The sequence below is a fragment of the Meleagris gallopavo genome, chromosome 15 (genome assembly GCF_905368555.1).
Source record: "Meleagris gallopavo chromosome 15, MGAL_WU_HG_1.1, whole genome shotgun sequence".
Lineage (NCBI taxonomy): Eukaryota > Metazoa > Chordata > Aves > Galliformes > Phasianidae > Meleagris > Meleagris gallopavo.
The window spans coordinates 7,052,872-7,079,747 of NC_139418.1; the positions used below are offsets into that span (position 1 = coordinate 7,052,872).

The window sequence follows — 26,876 nt, forward strand, 5'->3', positions numbered from 1 at the left end:
CTTCATTACTGATATTATCTGACAATTTAGAAATATTAAATTCATTTATTCTGCTTTTCTTGTCAAGGTCCATAGATCATTTTTCCTAGACTATTACTTTTTAAAATTGGTTGGTCTTTAAATAATTTTAGTTTGTATGTAGAGCTATTTTGAGTTCCAAATACCTGCAGATGGAGTTTATTATAACCAGAGATAATTGGACCTTAATACCTGTAAAACATCCGCTAGAGACATGAATAGGCCTTTTCTCTTTTCTGGCAGATGTTTTGCAGATACTGGACTCATATCCAATTATCTTTGAGTACTTCAGCAGTTCACAATAGCATTCATTTGAAGATGACTATATTATTCTTTTCTCTCCTTCCCCATGTTATGAAATGAAAGAGATAACATATCCTTCTTGGAAGGACAGAGAGGTATTTTAATGAAAGCTTGAAGAAACTTCCTAAAACTATTCTTACTGATGCCCGCTAGCCAGTCTTGTCATTCAGCATCAAAGCCTTAGCTTAATGTTTTCCTCAGTGTAAAATTAAGCAGCAGGGAGCTCTGCACGTATTTCCCAGAGGAATGCAGAGATGCTTAGATTGGAATCATCAACTTGAATATTTTGGTGAGAATTTTCAAAAGAGTTCAGCTCTCCTCAAGACGGAATTGTCAATATTTACCTAGTACTAATGCTGTGAGAATACAGGGAGCACCCTAACCACATCTCTCATCCTTATTGGGAGAGAGGGAGAGCTGGAAGTTTTGGCTACATGCTGGAAATTCAATCCTGAAGTTCTTTCCTGCATCACCCCTGGTATGATTATATGATTCAGGACCAAACTGTGTGTAAGCAGTTGGGCAGAAAAGAGCTATAAATAGATTCAAGAAATGAACAGAATAAAGGACATTTGAGTTTTTTTATGAACACAACAGGTTTTTTTTTCCTCGCTGTAACTCATTTTATCACTTTTATTTGGTCAGAAAGGAAAACAAAAGATTGATATATTAGCTGTAAAGCTTAATAATGAAATTGCCTCAAAATGTTTTCCTGATAAATCCTTCCAAATTCAGTAAATGATCTTTTATATGAAAGGTGCCATTGGAATTAGGTTTAAGATAGAATAGAATAGGTTTAAGATATAATAGAAGCAGAGCTCAGCAGTAGCAAAACAATATATGCAGTGTATGTAATATCATTTCTAAACTCAGTACATATTTTTCCTAATACATACCTGCTTTTATAGCTCAGCATCGTCCGGTTTATTATTGCTTTTTGTATGTTATGTTTTCTTATGTTACTTCACTGAAGGCCGAGAATGAGACCTGTCAGATAGAAGTAACAGTATACAAGGAAACAAAAAGCTATCTGCCTTTTTTTCTGAATATGCAATTGTGACCGGAAAAGTAAAAAATATCATGACAACCTGATATATTTCAAGTCTGCAGATTCTGCATGTGTTGCTCATGCCATGTAAGCCTTGGAAAAAAATGACCAACAGATTCACAAAAGTTAAGGATTTGTGTTTTTCTTTAAAATGACTCATTGAATTGTGCCTGTTTTTCTGTGAACAGTATTACTAATGAACCCCATCCATGTACCACTAATCTTCCTTTTTAAAGGAAGGAATTCCTTTTTAAAGCAAATGAAGTAGATCTAGTAGTATTTAAAATCTAGGATCGTGTAGTGAGTAGAAACAGCCATTCAAATTTCCATTTGAATTTTCCATTGGCCCTACATGTGTCACTGAAAGGGCAGAGTCTTTTTTCCACACAGTATTTGGGAAAATGCACAGGTTTTGTTATTGGCAGATTCAGGTGGTAAGTAACAATGTACAAATTGAATATAATAAATTCCATTTGCTGGAAAACATCTTTTATAGATATCCACTGGAGAACCAGAGGACTGGCTCTGGCAGGATAAGGCATTTGTAGCTTCAATCCAGGGAATGGAAGGGCCAAAGCTGTACCAACGATAATAGAGACAGAACCTGATAGAAACTTGCAACAAAAATATTAAAATAATAATAAAAAACAGAACATCCTAAATTAAAGGTGAATAAGTATGAAGTTTTTCAAGCTATGTGCAGGATGGAACAGTCTGTTAGCTCAAGAAACTAATTATTAGTTTCTTAACATGTTCAATAACTAGGAGAGCCTCAGTATTTCAGGCCACTGTGGAAGGGAAGGGAATTTAAAGTGTTGCACTCTTCTATCATGTAACATTTACTACCTTCAGCTGTCTTTAGACTGTGGAGGAAGCAGAACAAGGCTAATTGAAGAAATGAAAGGTAGGGAGGAAGGCTCCCATACAATTAGGCAGTTTCAGAAAATCATTACTAAGCATCAAAATACATTATTTTCTCCTGAGAACAAAACAATTCCCATTTCCTGGGCAACTCTTTAATTTGATTTTTTGTTATATATTTTTTTAAAGAACTGATACTGTAGAACAAATCAGTTCTAACTGTTGGCCGAACTAAGAATGCATTGTGTGGTCATTGGAAGTCATTGTGCTATTCTTATCTCTAAGTACAGCATCACTTGGTCAATGCAACAATTTATGCTGTAGTTCTTCATGAGATAACTCAAAGCTCCTAGGTTCTTATAATTAAAAACGTATATCTGAGCATACTTTTTTGTATCACAAAGTGTCATCAGTATGATTGTGGAATCATGGTTACTGTTTGTTTAATTACAGAGGATAGACCTGCTGACAGATAGCATTAATCTTGGCTCCTTTTCAGACCTCTCATGTTTTAGACTCTGAACAAGTAATGTGCAATCAATACAAAGATTGACATCTATGAGATACTTCATTTCACAAAAAATCAGTATAGAAGAATGTAGATGATTTTGTTTATGATGCTGTCCAAAGAGATGAGGGAAGCTAAATATTATCTGAAGCTGTTAGTTCAAATTATGTTTTTATTTTCTTCTAGGTGAAGCAAAAAGCAAGTATAACTGGCAACAAATCAGTAACCACTGATATAAGCTATTTGTTGTTGTGAATTTAAGCTCCGTTTCTTAAGAAGTTATGGATACATCAAAGGCATATCACGTTTTGCATTGCTGGTCTTTTTCTCCCTTCACTGTTGAATCTTATTTAGAAGATACTGTCCTTGTTTTAATTTGGTTGATGTTGCTTATCAGAGGTAATTTTTTTGTAAATGGAAAGGTTAAGAAAACGTGTTTCACAAAAAAGTTTTTAAAATTTGTTTTTATTAGTTTATTTTCTGTCAATTTCAGCAACTTTGAAAGAAGAGCTGGGTTGCCTCTTGAATCCTTGATGCTGATTATATGTTCAAAATATGTCTTCTATGAATGAGATAGTTCTGGTTACAGAATTCAGTTTTCAGTTTTCTGCCATCAGACTGCTTTAGGTTTGCTGCTAGACCCATGAAAAACAGAAGGAAGGAGTGACATATACACAAAACTGGAATTGCCTTCAAACTTCTGTAAGAATACAACTACCAAAATACTTCAAAACCTGCTGTATTTGGAATAGGTTTCTATGGTTGTTTCAGTGTTTTCACGGGATATTGTGTTTGCATCTTCAAACTTGCAGGCCTTCTGCTACTGCTGTGCACCTGTGTTTTGTGTGGATTATCAAAAGCTAATACTATGTGATACAAGTTTTATAAATTCTGAGTTATCACAGAATGCATAATCTGCAAAACTGCTTGAAATCAAGCCATACTCTTGAATGGTCCTTTGTGTAATTTTGATTTTTGTGTGGTGCTTAGCTGCCTGCTGGGTTCAACCACAACAAAATGAAACTTAGAATTACCTGTGCCTGTCTGTACATATGTATCTGTTCTATCATTAATATTTTAGTTTCAGAAATATATTTGACGTATTTTCTGAATGAATTCTCCAGAGTGTTCTCCATTACATGAGACTTGATGTGTACTTTAACACTTTGCTCCTGTTTTATAGATGGCTATACAACAGATGACATTGAATTTTACTGGCGTGGTGGTGATAATGCAGTCACGGGAGTCACAAAGATTGAACTGCCACAGTTCTCCATTGTAGACTACAAGCTTATCACCAAGAACGTTGTTTTCTCTACAGGTTTGTGGATGGGAAGCTAAAAGGGGAATTAACTGGGAAGATTAAAAATGGTCTGATTCTCAATATGCAGTTCTGGATCTGAAAATTTTAGATACAGGAGTAAATCAGAGCAGCAACTGAATTTTAAATCAAGCACATTTTATTACAGCTTCACAGTGTGTTCCTCATTAACCTATGAAGAGACTACAACTGACTGTTATGTTAAGACTTAGTCAGATTTTCTGATTTTCTGTGAAACTGACCACACACTTCAGCACCTTAACTCTCAACAAGAAATAGCTCAGCTTTTACGAACTTTTCTCTCCATTTCCAGATGCTTTTTTTTTTTCAATCCATGGATGTGTTAGTCTATTTGGTCTTCACCATTAAAACCTTTCATATCGTCCTTCCACAAGATCTGTAGTTTTGTACTATGCTAGCAAACATACAACTTTCTGAAGGATGAAAAGGTGCTGTATAACAAGTTGAAATGACATTAAATCATTCAAATGAGTTGAGTTATTTCTATTTGGTGTTCTCTACCTACTCAAGAAAGCTGATAGGTATTAGATTAGGGAGGAAAAAAAAAAGGAAAACAAGGAAAACAAAGCAGACAAAAAAACACCCGATCATTTTTTAGTTATAGACAGAAATCATCTTGGGAGGGAATATAGAGGCACTGTGTATTCCAGATTCTTCAAAAGTGAAGCAGAAATGGGACCTTGAATACATTATGTTTTCCAGGTACCCATTTCAATGAGTGCTTCACACACCACAGTTTTTCTGCTGCTGGTGACAAAAGGGAAGTGTTGCGATGTCTGTCGAGAAGGTTAGAATAAAGGTTACACTGAAGGAAGCATACTGCAGCTTGTCAGCAAAGAAATACTGTTGTATTTTGATGCTGTGAAATGTGTTTTGGCTGTTGATTTTTGAATATTATGATTACCAGCAGAAATGAACCCAGTAGCTTCCTTGTACCCTTCAAGTATAAGATCAGTTAATCTCAATTCTTGCTAGAAACCCCACAGCTGATTATTCAGGGTCTTTCAGCTCTCTGTGTAGTCTTTGCTGCAGGAAGCAATAAAACCAAAATGACAGGAAAATGTTTTCAGGCTTTATATGAGTAAATTATGGCCATACCAAATATTCTCTTTTAGGTGCCTACCCAAGGCTGTCTCTCAGCTTTAAACTTAAGAGAAACATTGGTTACTTCATTCTGCAGACCTACATGCCTTCTATTCTGATCACTATTCTGTCCTGGGTTTCCTTCTGGATTAATTATGATGCTTCAGCTGCGAGAGTTGCTTTAGGTAGGCATTTTTACACCTCTCATAGTGTGCATTAGTTGAAGTGTTTTTCTTGCTTCTGGCATGGAGGATAGTGCATGGTTGGAAAAATAAATCTGTTAGATCTGGCTTGCAAGCTTTGTATTATTTGAATCAGTGTTTAAGTCATCCCAATTTAAATATAAATTAAAGTGATTTCATGTCTAGATTAGCTAACTGTATAATCATTGTAACCAGAATTAGCCTAATTGTCTGTGTTCTCTGCTGTTGTTTTACTGCTTGTTCTTCTGTTAAGAGAATGCATTCAGTTTGCCTTTGCTCATGGCAGTTCAGAGCTCTGTATTGTAGAGTATAAATTGCTTTTTCTTTTGGGTATAAATTAAATAAAGTTTTATTTGGGTTGTATAGGTAATGAATATCTATTGCCAAATCTTGTATAAATCAGATCAATTCTTTCCAATTTTGTTCTGCTACGGATAAGTAAATTGCTGTAAAGGACAATTGAGAATTTGTCATTTTAACATTATGGAATGCTGTCTGAGTTTTGCCAGACCTTTTTGTGTAGTATTTTATGATAAGAAGTCTAGTCTACAGACAGCACTGAAAATGTTGGAGGAAACAATGACTTAAGGCTGGTGATTTGTAACTGAGGCTGTTCCAGTAGGTTATGGTTTAGCTGGTTAAAAACATACAATCCAACTAATATTTGCTACTAGTAGTTTTCTTTGCTGTACAAAAAAAAATTAAGACTAAGGAAGACCAAGGTTTTCCGTTTCATTTTTCTTCCAAGAAAAAAAAAAACAAATCTAGAATTCTTTCCAGCACTAGCAGTTGATTATTCTGAGCTACAATGCTAGAACATTTAAAATAAGTTAAACCAGCAGACTTCTAATTTTTTTTTTTTTTCCAGGAATCACAACCGTCCTCACCATGACAACAATTAACACTCATCTTCGAGAGACTCTTCCCAAAATTCCATATGTGAAAGCCATTGACATGTATCTTATGGGATGTTTTGTCTTCGTTTTCATGGCTCTCCTAGAGTATGCTTTGGTCAACTACATCTTCTTTGGCAGGGGACCTCAGCGTCAAAAGAAAGCAGCAGAAAAAGCTGCCAGTGCCAACAATGAGAAGTTGCGAATGGATGTCAATAAGGTAAATTTAAATAGATATATGTTTTAGCATTGCCCCATGACTAAAGTAGACTTGTAATTCTGCCAGATAGAGCTTTTAAACGTAATTTCTGGTAGAAAGCAAAGTGGGGTTATTATGTTCTTAGCTTTCTGCAGGGTCATGAACTTAGCCACTTCAGCACTGAATACTGCCCTCTAGTCTGGAAAACTGAATGTTTGTTTTCTAAGCATGTGCTCAGATAAGCTTTACTGTGAGATGTTTTCTCAGTGGAATGTACAGTGGAATGTTAAATATTTCTGATCTTGTTGCGAAGGAACAAAACCAAAATGATGGCTATAGCTAATATTCTAGTAAGAGCTGTATGGAACATGAGAAATAAACTTAAATTTAACCTGCTTGAATAAATCTTTCAAATGACCTGGATAAGAAATATTTTCTACATAAGTGCTTAAAGCTTGGAAAGTTTGCATATTTTCAAAATAAAGTGGCCCAGAATGTTGTTGACTAAATGAAAAGCTGCTCAGAAATAAAGTATCAACTTGCTGTGCACTTAATTCTGAATCTGAAAATGGTCCCCTGGGGAGGGGGAATTGAGGCAGAAAAGACATTTGCCAAGATGCACACTTTTAGAAAACGTGTCCATTATGCTTTATGAAAATGAAGCACTTACCATAAAGCACTTGTCATTTTTCACTGTGGCAATTTTGAATGAGTTTCATACTGCGGCAGATCTGGATTGAATGCTAAAATGTACTCAGTGTGAAATGTATAAACTTTCACACACATGCAAAATTACAAAGTTAATTAAAGTTAAATTCTCCCTCTTCCTTTTTTTTTTTTTTTAATTGGAAGACTTTGTGTTCTGTGTTCAACATTATACTCCAAAGGAGAATAAATAAAAATAATAATAATAATCTAAATCAGAAAATGATTATTTGTGAGTGGGAACGTAAGTTTCATACAGCTCTGGAATTTCTCATGTTTGTTCAGAATTTCTGCACTGTCATAGCATGTCCATGGACAGAGGATGAAAGTACAAAAAACATGTTGAAAACAGCAATAGTTTTTATAGTGTATATAATTTTATTGGCTTTTAAGAGAAAAGATTATATTTTCATGTGTGAGATCTCACCAGTTCAATAATTTTTCTTTTAATTTGGGATAAATGTTTTAATGAATTAAGACAAATGCATAATGATTAATTTTGATGGTCTGATATCATAAATAATTCATTCTTATTTTAACATTACAATGTTTTTGAAGGCTGTTTTAAACCCCAAGTAGTCTTTTTCTTTCAGTATTATTTCATTTCATAAGTAATCATTCATATTATAAATAATAATTATTTCATTTTTCAGATGTATTTTTTAACAATCAGTTTCCCTTTAAACAATCAAAGCTAATAACTAAGAAAACCCAGTAGGTAATTTTGTAAGAGTAGATCTATATTATTTAGACCTTTCCTCTAACATACATGGAAATTTAAGGTTCATAAGTGCCAGCACATCACAGAGCCCCTAGTTGAGGTGTGTTTTTAAGCACTGTTTTTGTGGGGTTTTTTGTTTTGTTTTGTTTTGTTTTGTGATATTCTCTTCATACTTATTCATATCTATCAGGCATATAATAGAATATCAAAGTCTATTGGCAAATTACTTATCACAGACTAGGATCGGAAGGCACTAGCTAGTACTAATCCAATCCAGTAAGCAGGATAAAATAATATGGATGTCTGTTGAAGGAGTTCACCAGCTCACAAAGTTAATAGAGAATATACTGGGAAAAACTTCATACTACTTATATTTTTGAAATTGAGCCTTTGGGTTAATTTACCAGGCCATTATGGTTCATAATATGTGACAGTTTTACTTTAGTATGCGGGTAACACTGATCTGCTAATAAAGTTTGCAGTCCTTTAAGTAATAATCAAATAGAGTGGAGAAAGGAGTAGAAATTTGTCCTACTGCACATAGACTGCTTTGGGGAAGAGGAGAGGAGCTGATAGTTGCTCTTTTTTGACCATCAGCAATAAAAAGAAGATTTATATTTAATGGATCTGAATATTTTCTTTCTGAAAGGGGACCAGATATTGTATAATCATTTTTGTGCACGAGAGCTAGAAACATGTCTTAACTGTAGAAATTTGTTCAGATGCAAGTTCCCATGAAAACTCAAGTATTTAGGAATAGGACCAAAAGAACATTCCATTTCTAATTAGGATGCAACATCAAAGGACTAATTTTATGAAGTTTGAGTATTCTTTTGTGATATTACTAGATTCTTCATGTATCAGTAGACGGAATATTACGAAATTGTGTCTGTGGCTTCAGGGACAATGTGAGAAAAGGGTAAGAAACCTTAAAACAGGAGGAAATCTTTTATACAGCTCTGTTACTACCTTCACCATAGACTTTGTAAAAACAACAGATGAATAGTTATTGGAACATACAATGCAGCATCTCTGTGTGTACATTATACAACAGCAAATCTATACAGGTTGCCCAGAGAGGCTGTGGGTGCACCATCCCTGGTGGTGTTCAAGGGCAGGATGGGGTGCTGGGCAGCCTGGTCTAGTACCTGATTTATTGGTTGGCAGCCCTGCCTGAGGTAGGGAGAAGTTGCAGCTGGGAGATCCTTGAGGTCCTTCCAACACAAGTTTGTTCTATGATTCTATGGTTAAGCATAGATCTTGATTTACCTGTTGCATTGTGAAACTCAAGTAATGGAGAAATTCAATGGAAATAAAATCAAGGAAAACTCAGACTTAAATACCAGCATATGTGCTATCAGAGACTCATTAAATCATATTGGACATGTTCAGTTTTCTTTGCTGTGACTTCAGGTTAAAATAGCTCTGTATAAAGTCATTCCATTCTTGAAACTTCTCAAGCTACTTTCAGAAGTTGATTCCTTTACTCTAACTCTCATTGTCTTTTGCTTTAGTCAAGGCTAATTGTTCTCTCTCAAGCAGTTACCTCTGTTGCTTGAAGGAAAATTTATCTTACACTGGTTTTTTCTTACTCCAGACATCTTTCTGTTGTTGAAACTATTTTTCTCATAGTTTCCTCACCTCTTTTACAAGCCCATCCTTATTTCTTCAGAAGTCTATTATAGTCTCTTTATAGTCTTTTTGTATCTTTTCTGTTCTGAAAGGCATAGTACTGAAAGTGTACTTAAAAGAATGAGCACTATGTATAATAAATATAGTGCAGAATATGTGTAGTGTAATCCATGAGTATTTTATTTTGTTTTATTCTGAGATATTTTATTCACAATTTTTTTTTTTTCAGTAGACTTTTCTATTTTTGGTAGAAATGTCAATAGTAATTGGCATTCTTTTGATCTTTTCTAGGCACATTTTATGCCAAGTCTACTTCAAGCTCAGTGCACTAATCTGGTACATTCTCTGTGGTACTTCCAGATGTTGAACGGATATGTTTTTAAAAATGTAGGGACAAATTATAATCAGTCTTCATAAATATCACTCAGCTGGATGTATTCTTTATGGTGATTGTACACATACCTGTGTCTTATTTTATGACAGTGTGTCAAAGTTGATAGTGAGGGTTCCATCTGCTAAACTGCTATACAAGTTAGCATGATACAACCCTTCTTGTTTTTTCCTTTTTGAAGTTTGATTTCATCTTCAAGGATATGATTAGTTTAGCCAAGATCTAAATGTACAGCCTGCACAACAGCCATTTTAAGATATCTAATTTCTGCTATTATAGATAAAGGAAAAAGCTTCTTGGTAAACTCTCTCAGATCTGATTTATCTGATTTATTCCCTGTAAGTTTCTTTAAGAATCCAAGTCAAGGTTTTTTTCTTTTCTTTTTTTTTTTTTTTCTTTTTTTTTTTTTTTTGTATTTTTTCTCTTTTGTTTCCAGTAATTTTAGCTTATCGGTTTCCATCTTGAAACTGTGGCTTGGATAGCCTTAGCGATCACACTTATGTGTTGGATGCATCTTCTCTTCTGTGTGTTGCTTAGACTTAACAGTTTAATCAACTCTCAGTTTCTCAAGTATATTTTTCTGCTTTACTAAATTCCCATCTAACCTGCTACTGTTACATCTTTTGGATTTATTGTCTTTTGTTGTTCATCCAACCCGTTTAATCCAGACTCCTACATATATTAATCAACTTCTGTGGAGATGTAAGTAAGGTGAAAATGCTTTTCAATATCATTGAAATCTGTGTACCCATTGTTCTGGAAAGATCAGAAAACCTCCATTATGGTTATCTAGTAATTTAATGGAAACCAGAACTGTCATTGTAAAAAACACGATAAACCTACTTGGCTGAATGCAAAGCTGATTTATGTTGTCTTCCACTGTAAAGAAGTACACTTACAGTCTTGCCAGCTGTACAGTTGACAAAGGTTTATTATAATGGAATAGCAGCTGTATACCATCCTCTTCCAAAGCAGCAGATGCTGGAAGAGTGTCAGGCATCAGAGAGATCATACTGGCTGTAAGTACTGATGCCAGTTGCTTCATCATATCTCTTGTTTTTAAAGAAAGGCTTCCATCTCTGTGTAGAACACCTTATGAATCTTTTTTTTGGACACTGATATCCAAAATATCCAAGATACCAGAATGTTAACTAGAAACAGGATATAGGACTTGAATCATTTTACTCCAGATACATAACCTAACAGAGGCATAATCAAGTATTTGTTGTATCTTGCCTTCCATTTCAAGTCCTATTTTCCTCATTTGTACCTGTGTTATAAATGCTGTGTTTAGATTGTTTCTAAATTATATTCATATTTTTCTTTATAGTTTAGCTATGTTTAGAGAAGTTAAGTGGTTAATGTAAATTAACATTTCTTATATAAATTTTTTTATATTTATTCAAAGTAATTCAATTTGCCACTTCACAGAAGAGTTCTGCATAATGTAAGTACATCATTGAATGCAGCTTAGCAATATTTACATTGTAGTAATAATTCAAACTTTGAAGTTTTCAACCTAGCTTGAAGCAAAGAGTTGCTACAAGTGTGTACAGGCTGTATACCTGACATACATGGTGGCAAAATTCACATAAATAAAATTCTACCTCTAACACTACAATCGTGCTGTTGTTGTGATCATTAATACATGAAATTTCCCTCTGGAAAAGAAGGAAAATATGACAGTGAATTATGCAACGCTTCAGATAAGCTGTTCCTATAGAAGGGCTGCTCTAAAAGTAATGCCTCCTATGTTATTATGTTGGCTCGTGATGTCAGAGACAGATGCTAATGGGGTGGCAGTAAAGTTTGAACGTTTCCACAAACAATCAGTTACTTTTTGTTGCTGTGCTACAGATAGCAGCAGTGGGGCAGTCTGACAAAATGGTGTCTGCCATGGAAGTATGTATGAAGCAAAGATGTGTCACTGAGTTCCTCTGTGTGGAAAAAATGGCACCTGTTGACATTCACTGACACTTGCTGAATGTTTATGGAGACCATACAGTGGATGTAAGCACAGTGAGTTGGTAGGTGGTGCATTTTAGCAGTGGCAACAGCAGTGTGAAAGCCAAGTTCTGGACAGCCACAAAATGACACCACAAAATGAAGTGTATCTCAACCAGCTCATTGACACGAATTGACAGATTACAAGCAGGGAACTGTGTACAGAGTTGAATACCAGCTTCAACATGTTGGAAACAGGTGCAAATTTGCCTGGACTTATTGAATGAATATGAGACCAAAGGTGACAGTTTCGTGGGTCACATTGTTAGCGGTAACAGAACATGATATCACCACTGTGAGCTGGAGTCAACACGGCAGTCCATGGAGTGGTGATCTGTGAATTCCTCATCAAAGAAAAAGTTCAAAACACAGGCCTCAGCAGATAAAGTGATGTGTGCTGTCTTTTGCAGTAGGAAAGGTTTGATTCATCTGTATTTCTGAGAACTCAAACTGTCAACTCTGACCACTGCATCACCATGCTGAAGACGCAAACTTTTAAGAGTCAGGCCAGAGAAGAAGACAGCCTTTCTCTTGCAACACATTAATGCCTAGCCTCATACCAGTTTGAAGACACTGGAGCACATTCACTCACTGTATAGTCTGGATTTGGTGCCTTGTGACTTCCATCTGTTTGGGCTGGTGAATGATGGGCTGTGTAGGCAACATGCTCCTAGCAACAATGCTATCATAGGAGCTGTGAAGCAGTTGGTCACCTCCATTGATGCAGAGTTTTGCGAGCATGGCATGCAGGCTCTTGTTCATCTCTGGTGAAAATGTGCAGCTAGTGCTGGTGACTGTGTTGAAAAAAATAATGTGTTGTAGCTAGGAATTTGCTCTATCAAATGGTGTTGTTACACTTTGTTTCCCTTGTAGTTTCTGTGAAAATAAATGAGGCGTTACTTTTAGAGCAAACTACATAGTGTTATTTTGTCAATTGTCTTAAATGTCAGCTGACATTAACTTCTGCATATTTAGGTAAATTTGTATATTTTTATTGTGGACACAATAACACAATATACCGCTTGTATTTTTAAAACAAAGATGCTTTACGCAGTAGTCTTTGTTACGTAAGATATTCCAGGTCAGCATGCCTGAAAGTAGCATTGTGTTGCTGTTACCCAGTGTCAAGTCACAACTAACAGAAATCATCGGACTAATGACCTTTTTCTGTCAGTAAACTGGGTACTGAGTAGAAAACATGGAATTTAAATATGATTTTAAAATTATTTTAAACAGAATATTAACAGGTTTGAATCACAACATTAATAGATTTGAATGAGAATAAAAGTATTCTCTAGAAGAATGAATGTGGGGTTTAGGGATTTGTGTATTTAAACAAACAGGTATCTTTGCTATTCATTGCTCTCCTGACTCAGATTTTATATCCAAATTAGCATAATTGCTAAAGGAACTAGCAAAAGCAGAGCAAGTGAAAGCTTAGCCTGCCTCTCAACTGCACTTAACATGGCAACTTTCTTCCCCTCCAATTTTCATCAGCTACTAATTGAGATTTTCCCCGCATCTCTTTGATCAGCAAAATCTGACCAAGTTTAGTCAGAATAACTTAATTATTATCAGGTTTTTCATTTTCAGAGGACTCCACTGCATTATCATAGCTTAAGAACAACAAAATCATGCATCAGCCAGTGTAAATCCACAGATATCTACAGATAGGTCTTTGCAGGCCAACTTTTGGTAGCTTTTGGTACATTACAAACTCTTCTCAGTTTTTGGACTGAGGCATAAAGATGCACTAATATGGCTGTAAGCCTGTGATAATAGATCTTCAGAGCAACGCTCATTAGATTAGACTTGGCTGATGCTGGCCAATGCTTTTATTTCCCCTCTGATTTAATGCAGGAATGCCTCCAGCTATCTCCGTTTACAATGATATTTGTTCTTTTCTAGCTGAAGGTATCAAGTAAATACACATCTGGTTAGTTATAACTATTACAAGATACCTAAGATATCTGAAAGGATCAGAAGGATCAGGCTTTATCACACAGAGCTATACCTTATACCAAAATCAGTAGGGTGCTTCTGGTGTATGTGAGTAAGAAGATAATACAATAGAAGCTTTTTTTTTTTTTTTTTTTTTTAAGAAAGAGGTATTTTAAAACATCGATGTGTGTGCACACTCAGTTATCGAACTGAACAGGATGTTAAAATGCCATGGCAACATGAAGCCCTGAAAATTTCAGTTCAAAATCTCACATCCTCGCTTCTGTGTATCACTGGAGCTAGTGCTACCACTGTCCAGATTTCAGTGAAAGTATTCTTCTTTCTCATCCAAGGAGTTCTTCTTTCACTTAAAGTACATATGAAGCTGCATGAGGGCTGACTCTTGAGTCAGGCACAGAAGATATTCCTTACCCTGTTTACTGAGAGGCATGCAACAAAATTGGGAATGGACTATAGAAGCTCAGACTTTGTCCTCATTTTACATTCTAGCATTATCAAGGAATAACTGCAAATGAAACAACTAGCAACATGCAGGGTGCTCAGCCAGTCTCTTCTTGTATGATTGAAACTGGGGGGCATGACAGCAGTGAAATTCGAGGCAGTCCCAGTTTTAGCCTGCAGTACTTTGCAGAAGCAGTCAGAAGGTGATACATTTCCGTGATCTGCAGTGATATTCAACATGACATCTGAATAAAGGTCAAGTCGACTGCATGAGGGTTGTTTTCTGCAGCCAATCTCCTTTGAATGCCATGGTTAATTAACATAAGAATGGCACTTGCTTTAAACAAATGGAATGTACAAGTTTTCTCCTTTGCTTTTATAGTACATCTGTAACTCTATCATCCAACAGCAATCCTGAATTAAATGCACTTTTGATTGGGGAAAAAAAAGAATCAGTTTATCCATTAATATAATGATAATTAATAATTCAGATCGCAGGCAAATAAGGACTCCATAAAAAGGGCAAATGGTAAGATAAGATGACGTACAGTGAAGTAGAAGAAAGGTATATAGGTGCAGACTGGAACGGATGTCTGGCTGCTTAATCTGGGGAAAATGATTTTCTCAAAGCAGATCAGTTCTGAGCAGTTTGACGAAGTTTAGTTGAATGGCCATGAGTCAGTGACTTCCATTGAGAAAAAGAAAAAAAGAAAAAAATTAACTGTTTATGGTGGGTGTACTAAATGTTACGTGCTAGGAGATGTTACCTAGTTGTGCTCATGAATTTTGACATCACTGAATTATGTTATGTTAGGGTGGCAAGTGGTAAAAATCTTACTGTAGTGAAGATGGTGGGTGTTTGTCAGCTCCTGCTACCTTTGCTTTATTGACTGAAATGATCATCTGTTTGATTTCTTTCTACAGATAACAAGATTTCATTATGACTATTTTAGTGGAAATGAATTTCTAGCAATGTAGAAGTCGTATCAGAAATATTTATAAGCAGAATGATAGTACGCTGAACTGAAAGACATTTCAAATTCCTCTTCTGTAATTTCTGCCCATCTATATAGACTATTTGTAGCTGTTAATTATGAAGCTTTACCTCTTCTTGTGATTGTTTAGGCTGTAAGATCACTTAGACTAAAACAATTTTTTCAACAATAGTAAAAATAAAAATAATAATAATAAAAAAATGTTGCGTTAGAACATTTAGAGCACCTCCTAAAGATTTTTCACCCAGTATTTCAAAAATATTTTTTCCTCAAAACAGCTATCTTTACTATAGAGTAGGGTTTTGTTGTTTTTTGTAGAAGAGTTTCATTTTTAAGATGCAGTCAGAAAGAATCAAGAAATTGATCTGAATGATGATTTTGATGGTTTTCAAAAATGAAATCTGAACCTGAAGATTCTCAAAGGGTTGATGACAACTACTTTTAAATATCATCTATGTGAACTTTACTCATATGTGCAACATCCAGACCTTATGTAATGCATTCCTTCCACTAAAGATTGCATTGGCATGAATTACCTTGGCCAAAACTGGGATAGAGGAAGAAACTTTTCTACAGAATCATATTGCAGTCTTGGTTTATCTGTCTTGACTTTGAAAAATAAATAGATATAAAAATAGTAACCGTAAGACCAAAGAAGCTTTTGCAATGTTTCACAAGACCTTAGCGTGAGCTTCGAGTTCAGGACAGGATAGCAGCAGGCTGTTTTCCCATCTCTCACTGTCTTCCTCCTGCTTTTGCCTATTTGTCTTGCTGGATTTTGGTTCAGAATGTGTCAATCTGTGCAGTAGTTTGCACAAGTTCTGTTTCACAATTTTGATTCGAATGCCAAGCCACAGATAATTCTTTCGTTTTATTTGAGCACCTATTCTGGAGTATCTCAAATATAGAATCTTAAATGGATGGATGCCAAAAGGAAGCATATGTTTTCAACCATTTCTCCAGAGTTCTACAGTACTTACAACAACTAATTTACTGATGTGTTACTAATGATAATGGTCAAGAAATTACATATGTTAGGGAGTAACACTAGATGCTTAGAAACTGAATTATAAGTCATTAGGGAATTATTTAAAGCTCTGTGTCCAGATTTTACATGTTCACTGAGTTTTTTTCCCCTAAATTCTAATTGGCCTTATGTCTTGCTTAAAGTTTTAGGCTTAAAGTTAAAGTTTGAGAACCAAAAGAAATTCACAGTTGAATTTGCAGAATTTATCTGTATTTTTTATCTGAAACCGAAGTAACCTGAAATTATGAGTCAACCTAATTTTACTGTCCTCTAACTGCATACTTTACAACTTGACTCGTATCCTAGGTGCATAACATAAATTGAGTGAATGCATGCTAGTGTGATTTCATAAGCAGCTACTACAGTCCTGGCAATAGTTTTACATCTTGTATAGACAATGGAAATGCAGTGTTTGTTACATTCTTAAGGGCATTGTTTCATATATGGATGTTTTGAATTATAAGGCATTTCTGCTGTATTAGTTCAGACAGCATTATTTCAGTGAATTTTCTGTACAGTGCATTTTGTACTTGCACCAAATATTGTCAGAGCTATTGAGACTAGTCAGGAATGGGATGCTAGAGGTTTTCAAAAAAAAAGCTCTGATTCCAAGAGATGGAAAACTATTCTGTGTATAATACTAAGATTTTTATCTCTGCCAAATTAAATTATGTATCTAGACCTGTAATATTTTCTTGTCTGTTAGGCTTTCAGTGCTGAAGAGGTATTTATTTGTGTTTTCATTTCTTAAGAATATTGGTTCACTGGATCTATAAATGCTGCACCTTAATCTTCAGTGTTAACTTTCATAATGGATTAGCTACTTTTGCTCTCCTTTACTATTCAACTTACAATTTTCTACTGATTAATGGCAGCTTTACCTAGCAAAAGGATGTTTCTATAGAATTTACAATAGCTTTGATTCTGAAAGTTTTTCAATTTGGAAATTTGCTGTCTGATGATCAGAATATGGGAAAGCAAATGAGTAAATGCTATATATTTTTTATTTATCATTACACATTTTTCTCCTTCTGGTAAGCTGTTTAGCATGTCAACACAACTTTATCATCCAGGTGCTGGTTTACTATATGTTAATGGTCTCAGAAATGTGATCGATAGGAGGATTCCTAATGTACATATGTCTATCTGCATGTATAATTGCGAGTTGCAATCTCCTTGTATTTTATAGTTGCTGATATATTAGCATAAGAGGAATTCCTCAAGATAGCCATCATTTTGGAGTTTTTAGATAGCAAGAATAATATATAATGGTAACATTTCTACATTTTCCTCTGTATTCCCTTTGAGCCATAAAAATGTTCATGACCACTTTCAAGGTTCTGGAATCAACTTTTCCACTGGTTGACCTGAACCTATAAGTGAATATCATTTATATCATATATTTTTTCATCTACCTTTAAGATTACTATTTTTTTACTTTTATTTTTTAAACAAAAACACATCCTCTTGCATGGTTGCTGAGCTTTGGTCATTTCTTCTCCACTTCTGTGTTCACCTTTTTTTCTTTTTATCTCCATAGCCCTTGCTTCTGCTTTTTCTTCATCTTTGCATCTTCCCTTTCTTCCTTGCCCTTGGGAATTTGTCCTTTAAGTTTGAACTCTCCTGTTCACCATAAAGAGCCCAGTTCTATGGTTGAACAATCTTTCAGCACCAGGAGATCTTTCTAACCTCTTCCACCTCCTTTTGAAATCACTTTTTACACTTACTTTTCCCCCAGAATAATTTTAACAATTATTTTCATATCATCATATCTTCCTCGGTCACAGTGACCAGTTGGAAAAAATGCATTTACATCGTAAAGTTATGTTACCTTAAGTAGCAGGGCAAGGCAGTAATAGCACCTCTGAAGCCAGAATGTACTTATAACAATTGTTGGCTTAGAGGTCCCTGTATCTTTTAATTAATTGTCCTATTAATACCCTAGAGTGCTTTAATTTTAAATGAAAGATAATAGCTGCCTTATCTCTAAGGAAACTGGTCTTGATTTTATTAACTTACAGGACAGAAGAATAATTGGCACATATCATTGTCCAGAAATGTATTCAACAAAGGTATCTTTCATTGTTTTCTAATGTTTTTATCAGAGACTTAAGATTCAGGTCCTTACCACTTAATGGTCATTACAGATCCCATGGCACTTTTTTTTATAGAGTGTTCATCTCAACACCAAGCATGTGGCCAAATATCAATTTTTGTAACTGTTCTGTTTACCTAACATTCCCCACCACCACTCACCCACCCCATAGTTTCAATTGGCGATGGCATTCTCCATTTTCTCAACTAAAATATAGTGTATGATTCTGCACTGTCAGACCCAACCTTTTACCTCAGAGGTGACTGCACTTCACTGAGAAGTGAAGTGATTCTTCTTTCTAATGCTTGTAAAGCGCTTTGGGATCCTTTAGAATGGGCGGTGCTGTGTAAATAAATGTAACCCATTACCATTCTATCTCAAGCTTCTGTTAGTCACAAAAGCATGTTTTATTTAGAGTTGGGCGAACCTGCTTGGTGCAAGCAACACTCCCAGCTCTCTAATCTGACAAGGAACCTGTTGTCAGAAGTTGAAAATTTAGGTTAATTTTTCTTGTTATTGGTATTGTTTCTTTTATTTTCACACTCAATTGTACTTCTGGATTGGAATTGGGAGTTCTTCTGATTGGGAATTCAAAATACCATGAACAATGCAGTTCTTGTTGCTCTCAATCTACTGTTTCAGGTTCAGAAAGGTCAGATTAGGCTAGAGAAGCACCTGAAGTTTGTTGTGTCTACACGGCTGTTCTAACACTTGATGGTTCGCCCATCGCTAATTTTTGCTGTATTTTGAATTATTTCTCATGAAAAAAATCTTGAAATATTGAGGAATGCTTTGTTCCAACTCTTATATTAATGTGATATGTGCAGAAGGCACTTTGCCCTAGAAGATAGTCTTAGAATATTGCTGAATGTTCTTTCTGCCCGGCATCACTAGTATTACGAACTGCTGCCAAAATTACTAGATAGCTGCAGCAATTTTCTCTGTTAGGAACATATATTCAGTACTTTTCTTACTTCACTGATTTTAATGTAAAATCCAATGTCAAATGAATCAAACCAAAAAGTCAACTGAAGGAATGATAAAACCAGTACACTAAAATATGTCTGTATCAAACTCTGTCAGACTAAACTTTTCTTGTGTTACACAGAAAGAGTATGAGTGTGTAAAGAGCACTCAAATTTCTGATATTATGGATCAAAAGAATAAAATATTTAGAATAGATTCAGCCCAAGGACATTTAAGATGTGAGCAAAGATGTTGATGCCAAAATTTTTCCAAACACAGTATCTTACAGTGCACAACACTGAGGTGTATATAACCCAATCTCTAGGCTTTCCGTCAAAACCACTGCACTAGATGTTATGTCAAATTTCCCCTTGTGTTATTGGGACTAAAATTTCTCTTCTCTTCTTAAGAAAATGTGAAACCATATGGACAATGTAGTTTCTAAATGACTTTGCACTACTCTTGTAAGATAATTTAACTACTTTCTTTTGAACATTTTTAAGTTCAGGATACTGGAAGTCTTATTTTTTTGAGATCTTATGACAAAAATGACAGCCAATTTTGATTTATCCCAGAAATCTCTTCAGAATTTTCTAAATAACTGCACTCAGTACAAAAATAAATAAATAGCAATCACAAGCTCTCTTGCAAAGTTTTAGACATCTATTTGATGACTTTTCCATTTGCTTCCTTTTATTTGTACTACAGTAACACAGCACATTTTTTTAACTTAATCCTGTTTAATGCAGAAGAAAATTGATTTGATGTCCTTCCTGGCTAGAACGCAATATTTCCTCACCATGTTTTAAATTGTGCTGCAAAGTCCTTAAAGGAGTTTGTCTTGAGTTTCAACCCACCTTTTCAATTTTTATAGAGTTTCTCAAAAAAAATTTATTTCCCTAGCAAGCTTGAGATTTCAAAGATTTTATATGGTTTTAATTGGAAGCAAATAAAAATAGGTGATGTTGCTGTCTCACAGTGAATCACTACATTTAATCTAAAACTAAAATTGAAAGAAATTTAGAGGTGTGCAAACTCGCAGATTGAGAAAAAAGTGTGTGGGGGGAAATCTGGCATCTCAATGATGGCAGTCAGTATGCATCACTTGAGCAGATGTAATCACTCAAATGGCAGTGTTTCAGTAGGTCCGTTGTACTTTTATGAGTTCCTGTATTCCCAATCCATAATGATGTGCAATAGATCCTCTTAAGAAGTTAATATTTTCAACTCATCGTGCCATGTGAAATATTACAGAAGAGATTAATGCCATGTTATTGGATAGAAATCCGCAAAAGTCACCATTTGTGCACTTCTAGTAATAATTGTATATATTGAATACACAATAAATGGTTAATGTAGATCAATTATTCTTAAAGGAGCTCTGGGATAGTTCCATTTCTTATTAAATGCTGAATGTATCTGCACTGACATAATTCAAGTCTTTGTACTTATTTAGATAGTAATTGCCCATTATTGCTTTTAAAAACATTCTGTTATGCTCTATGATTCTATTCTCACACAATTCAAAATACATACATAGAAGAGAAGCTGAGGTGGAAATTAGAATTTCCGAGATAACTAAATGGATTAATTTGAAGTTCATACTTTGGATCTAATTCCAGACTGCCTCCGAAGGAATAGAATTTATTTAATCTTTGAAGTCCTTTTAAGTTTCTAAGTTTTATTTACAAATCTGCATTATTTTCTTCTCTCTGAACTGCCTTAAAATATATATATAGTAATCAAAGCTACCCATTGAAACAGCTGTTCAAAGTACATTTGATGTGATTACAGTCTGAACATTATATGTCTATATTTTTCCTTGCTCAAAATTGTAGGCTTCCACTATTCCAGTGTTTTGGTCTCCAGAGCATGCATGCTGCACTTCTGTAGCACATAACCACTGGGGAATAGGGATTCCATATAGGTATGATTATACTATGTCAGCATCTTTCCCAAGCAACCAACAGTCCTGTTTGGAATATGGGGACTGGCTACTCTCCCATGAATTGCTCAGGAGTTCTTTATACTAAGGCAGAGAGACTTTGTGAATATATAAAGCTTTTGTCAGAAGCTTTCAATTGAGAGAAACAGAACAAACCATAGTGAAAAGCAGACCCTTTTCCATTTGATTTCCTTCCAAAATCCCCAAAAAGCACAATAATAGCTCCAGATACCATAACCAATAGCAGAATTCCACATTCAGGAGCTGATAATATACACCATTTCCAAGTATGGTTTCTACTCACTGAACATGGTATCTAGGGAGACACCATCTATTCTATTGTATATTTTCAGCCTTATTGCTCCTTGAGTTTATAGATAAACAACAATGATTAGTCACAGCTTTGCTTAAAGCCTTTCAGACAGGCTGGCATCCAAAGAATGGGTAGTTTTGGATCTAGCCCTTGTCAGCATGGCTTCAGTTTGCAACTGACTGGGCTTCCTTTCATACTTTGTTAAATCTGCCTTTTTGTTTCTTACAGATGGACCCGCATGAAAACATTTTGTTGAGCACTCTTGAAATTAAAAATGAGATGGCTGCCTCTGAGGCTGTGATGGGACTTGGGGACCCTAGGAGCACGATGCTGGCCTATGACACTTCAAGCATCCAGTACCGGAAAGCTGGCTTACCCAGACACAGCTTTGGTCGCAATGCCCTGGAGAGGCATGTGGCACAAAAGAAAAGCAGGCTACGGAGACGTGCATCTCAACTGAAAATTACTATCCCTGACTTGACTGATGTAAATGCCATAGATAGATGGTCGCGCATATTCTTCCCTGTTGTTTTTTCCTTCTTCAATATTGTCTATTGGCTTTACTATGTGAACTAAGAAACAAAGCCACACAGGAAGCAAGAACTGGATTTCTCTTCAAATCAGTTGTACAGCCAAAAGTGGGACTTAGAAAAATTCTATTCAGGACAAAAAGTTATTTTAAAACACCTTAGTTGCTGGCCCACTCTATGGTATGTTTTTGTAACATTTTGGTTGTTTCTGCTAAATCATAAATATGTAAATTTGCAGTATGGACATATCCCCTTTATGAAAATATAAGTGTATTTCAAATGTGAAGGCAAATTATATTCTGACAATCATCTCTGTCTCACTGTCTCTCACAGCTTCTTTTTTTTTTTTTAATGCTCATGTGAGTGTAGTGACACAAATTAGAGAGGTATTTGAGAAAAAAGTTTTTGTTTCAACCGCAGTATAAACCATTCATTCCCTGAAACTGCGTATCCAAGACATGCATGTACACATATTAGAGTGTACTAAGGCATTATCATGCTTATGAAACACACACTTGACCTTTTAAAGGTGTAAACTTGAAAACAAATAGTGCCTATCATCTTTCCAAGATGATGATGGTCAGAGGTTTCCCAACCGCATTCAGGTATTTCCTGTTATTTATTGAAAGAGCTAAACCTTTGACTGATAATATTTGGGTTGGGTGTTTGCACAGATACGGAAGCAAAAGCACTAGTTTTGTTGGGTTTTTAAGAGAGAGCATACGCTCACAGTCCCTATGACTGTAGCTGTGATCAGTAGAGGAATGTAGCAATGGTATAAGACAAGTTAAACAATCATGTCCTGAATGGGTAGATGTGCTGTTTTTTTGTGTGGGGGAAGGGGAATTGTTTGTCCAATGTGCCAAAAGTTGGTTGGCCAATTAGTAGTTCTCTTGGTGGTTGAAGGAAACCTATGGTGCTCTGCCGTTCTACTGAAAGGTAGAGAACAATTAAAAACAAAGCACCAGGGAAAGTGAAGGCTACATATTTGTAAAAGTATATATACATATATATAAAAATGCATACTGTGCAAATGAATGTTGTCAGTTGTAGTACATACCTTAGTCTGAAATTCATGTGGATTCGTGTGATTTTTTTACAATTTGTTATCTTTCTAGTGTTATGCTTACCACTGTCATTATGCTTAACACCAAACGTCCAGATTGATTGAAGGTATCGTACCTCTTTTTAAAGCAAAGAACTGAGCATTCGTATTTCAGTACAACAATGCTGATGTGTTTTTTCTCAGTCTGGATTAGGCAATGCCATTTCTATTTTTGTTTTGTTTTGCTTAGTGGACTATTTTAAAGGGAATAAATTGGTAGCTTACACTATCGTAGAGTGGTTTGGGCTGGAAAAGATCTTGAAGACCATCTAGTTCTAACCACCTGCTTTGGGCAGGGTTGCGACCCATGAAATCAGATTGCCCAGGGACTCATCTAACCCAGCCTTGAACACCTCCAGGGATAGAGCATCCACAGCTTCTCTGGGCAGCTCATTCCAGTGCCTCGCCACACTCTTGGAAGTCTCTCCTAGGGTGTTTTCCATTGGAAAAAGTACAAAAATTCAATTTTGCTTTTGGGAAATTGTTCAATTTTTTATTTTATTTTATTATTTTATTTTATTTCTTTCCATAGAGCTTTAATTTTTTAGGCAAAGTAGATTTTCCCATTTAGACCACTGTGGAAAAGTTTTCTGTAATGAAAAACTAAAACTTTTCAGGAACTGTATAAAAAGTATAAATTTCTGATGGCTTCTATAAAAGTAAATTCCCAATCTTGTTTAAAAGAAAATATTTAATGAAGCAAAAGCCACATGCTACTGTATCTATGCTACCTCTCATGTGTAAAAATTTCTGAAATGAGCTCAAATTACAGTACCTTCCAGATATCATAGGAAATGTTTTCATATGTAGATAGTTTCTCCCCATATAACTTTGGCAGTGCTTTAAAATAGCATATAAGAATATTTTTGATAAAATATATTATTTGAAAATTTTGTTCTTGCTTTAAAAGAGTAATTTTCCAACAAGTTACTGTGCTTTCCTACCCCCTTTAACAGATAGGAGGAAAACAGTTGTGGGGAACATAGGAGACTTTTTGACTTTGTTTTGAGCATAACACGTGTATTCATTTTCCAAATGAGAGATTACTGTTTTGAGGCTGCATTTCATGCACCATGCAATAAGCTTTGCAGATGAATATGGAATTTTAAGTATGAATCATGCTGCAATTTTTCCCAATTCGTAGAAAACTTCAAAAGTGCCACATCTAAATGCAGAATTTCTCTTCACAGTCTGTTCATTAATAATGATACCCGTTATCATAAATAAAAGCCGTCTTATAGTATTCTACTGTAAAAGTTTTTCTTTCATTCACAAATTGCTATCCATTCTTTGTGTAGGGTTGGGTTTGTTTTGCTTTTATATTTGTTTGTTTCACAGAATCATAGTGTGAACACAGGGAGCTCACAGCTTGTTTGTGGTTGATACACCTCAAATATGAAACTTTACAAAGAATATGTTGTTTGTCAGCATTTACTGCATGAAGTAATTATGAAAACCGCAGAGGCTGAAACTTTGAACTGCACATTAGTTTATCTGAAGTTATAGTATAAGCCATAATACTCTCTGATGTCACTGTTCAGAGTGTGAAAGAAAATGTTTGGTTTTTGCTCAGGTGTCACTAGATGTATTACCTGGGAGGAAGGAGATCTTTTGCTTTTACAATGTCCTTCTGGCTATTAATGTGGTAGATATAATAAGTGAAAGGGAAGGTTTCTTCCAGAAATTGAGTGGTTATCATTTTGTACTTAAGGCTAAACACTGTGATACAAAAAGATGCGGGTAAGAAAGACTGGCGAGGCATGGTCAAGGGAAGAGTAGAACTCAAAAGCCCATGGTGAGCACTTACTCTTTCTGAGATACTTGAGTGAAAGTGAAAAATTATGCCAATATACGTGAGGCATTGGTACCAATGTGTGTGCTACCCTTCAGGTAAACTAGAATAAATTTGCTTTTATTTTAGAACTGACAGAAAATATTCTAGGTCCTACTAATTCTGTTGATTATTGATAGTTTCAATAAGCAAAATATAAAATTTAATTTTAGATGAATCTTGTAATGCAATTATAGACACCATTTTATTGTTCTAGACATGATAGCCAGCAATTAAGGTGTTTTTCATCTTATTGAAATGCATTGGCAAATTATGATTATAACATGGCACAGTTTTAATGAAATCTTTGAGATCAATCTGTAAATATCTACTGTATATGACTGCTAATAAGTATGATACACATTTTCAGAACTGAAAATCCGTGCAACATATTTCCATGTTTGCATAAGGAATGTTATGTTTCTATCCTATTGCAATTTAATGACTGGGAAGAAAGACTCAAGCAATGCCATTGTGAACATTTCTTTTCTTGCTCCTGAGGAGGAAAGCAGATAACAGTTTGTCACAGAGTTCTTCAGAGTTTTTACATTCTAATACAAAGGATATAAAATCTGTAAGATACAAAAGCACAATGCAAAGAGAAAATGAGTGGTGGTCTTGCACCTGAGGAGCAAATCCTTATTTCAGACAAAATATGCATTAAAATTAAGGTTTGATTATTTTTCATTATAATTATTAGTCTGTGTGACAACTCTATAATTAACACAGAACGTAAGTGAACAAATGTTAAACATTATCCAACTATATGTGCATATGGACGTGTCTGTATGGACATATGTGTGTATATATACACACGGTGAGTATATATATACACAAACATTCATATGTTGGTGTGTTAAAGGAATAAGCTAATAATACTTTTGTTTCTACCATCAACCAGTGTACGATTATATTTTTGAGAAAAAAAAGATTAATGTATTTAAAAAAAAAACAACTTACTATACAGGGTAACTGGGCATTTCTATTATCAGCAGATCAATGCATATAATTCGTATGGAACATTGCACCATTTGACATGATGGTAGTACTGTACCTCCTGCATCTGAAATTAGACTAGTCCTCACATTGCTTGCCTATTTCTTCTCTCTCTTTTTATAACAGCATTGTCCACTAGTAAGTTTTCAAAAACAGCAGTTCTAAGGGAACCAAGGCAAAAAGGCAAAATTATTAACTATTTCTAGAAAATAATCTAGAGTGGGATGGCCAGGGTACAATACTATATCATTAGTGATCATAACATTTTGCTATGTGTACATAGAACATACAATGTGAGCAATCATAACTTAAGCTGAGCGTGTGTAAATATTATCAGATTTCTTAAACATTTTTAACTTCTAATTTGTACTTTATGGTAAGGCAAAAAGCTAATTCTATGGTTTAGGTTAATGTGTTCTAAAATTATGTAAATAATTAAATAAGCTGTAAATGAGCAGTCAATAGATACAGTAATTGTTTAGTGACTTTTTTTTACTAAGTACAATAATTGCAGTGCTCTAGCAGAGTAATTTAAACACCCTTTTGCATAAACAGAGTTGGATACCAGATACAAAAAAAAAAAATACAGAAAGTACTGAGGTGCAAAATAACCATTTCAGCTGTATTACTGCTAGCACAACCGGTTCTTTTGTATGGTTAAACCATTCAAGCAGTGGAAGATTGTAGTTTGGCACTCAGTACTCAGCATAAACAAATAAGGCCTGATTTTCACATACAGTAAGGTACCTTTATGTTGCT

The 26,876-nt window shown here is 35.0% G+C and overlaps 1 protein-coding gene across 1 annotated transcript in view; it reads left to right on the forward strand.

The window, feature by feature from the left end:
- GABRB2 (gamma-aminobutyric acid type A receptor subunit beta2) overlaps nucleotides 1-24,533 on the forward strand; it is a 134,161-nt gene extending 109,628 nt beyond the window's left edge. Inside the window, exons 8-11 of the mRNA XM_085236771.1 lie at nucleotides 3,922-4,059; nucleotides 5,196-5,348; nucleotides 6,235-6,479; nucleotides 21,884-24,533. Of these exons, the coding sequence (XP_085092897.1) occupies nucleotides 3,922-4,059; nucleotides 5,196-5,348; nucleotides 6,235-6,479; nucleotides 21,884-22,231 (884 nt within the window). The 3' untranslated portion in view covers nucleotides 22,232-24,533. The remainder of the gene's footprint in view (nucleotides 1-3,921; nucleotides 4,060-5,195; nucleotides 5,349-6,234; nucleotides 6,480-21,883) is intronic.
- Nucleotides 24,534-26,876: the final 2,343 nt, after the last annotated feature.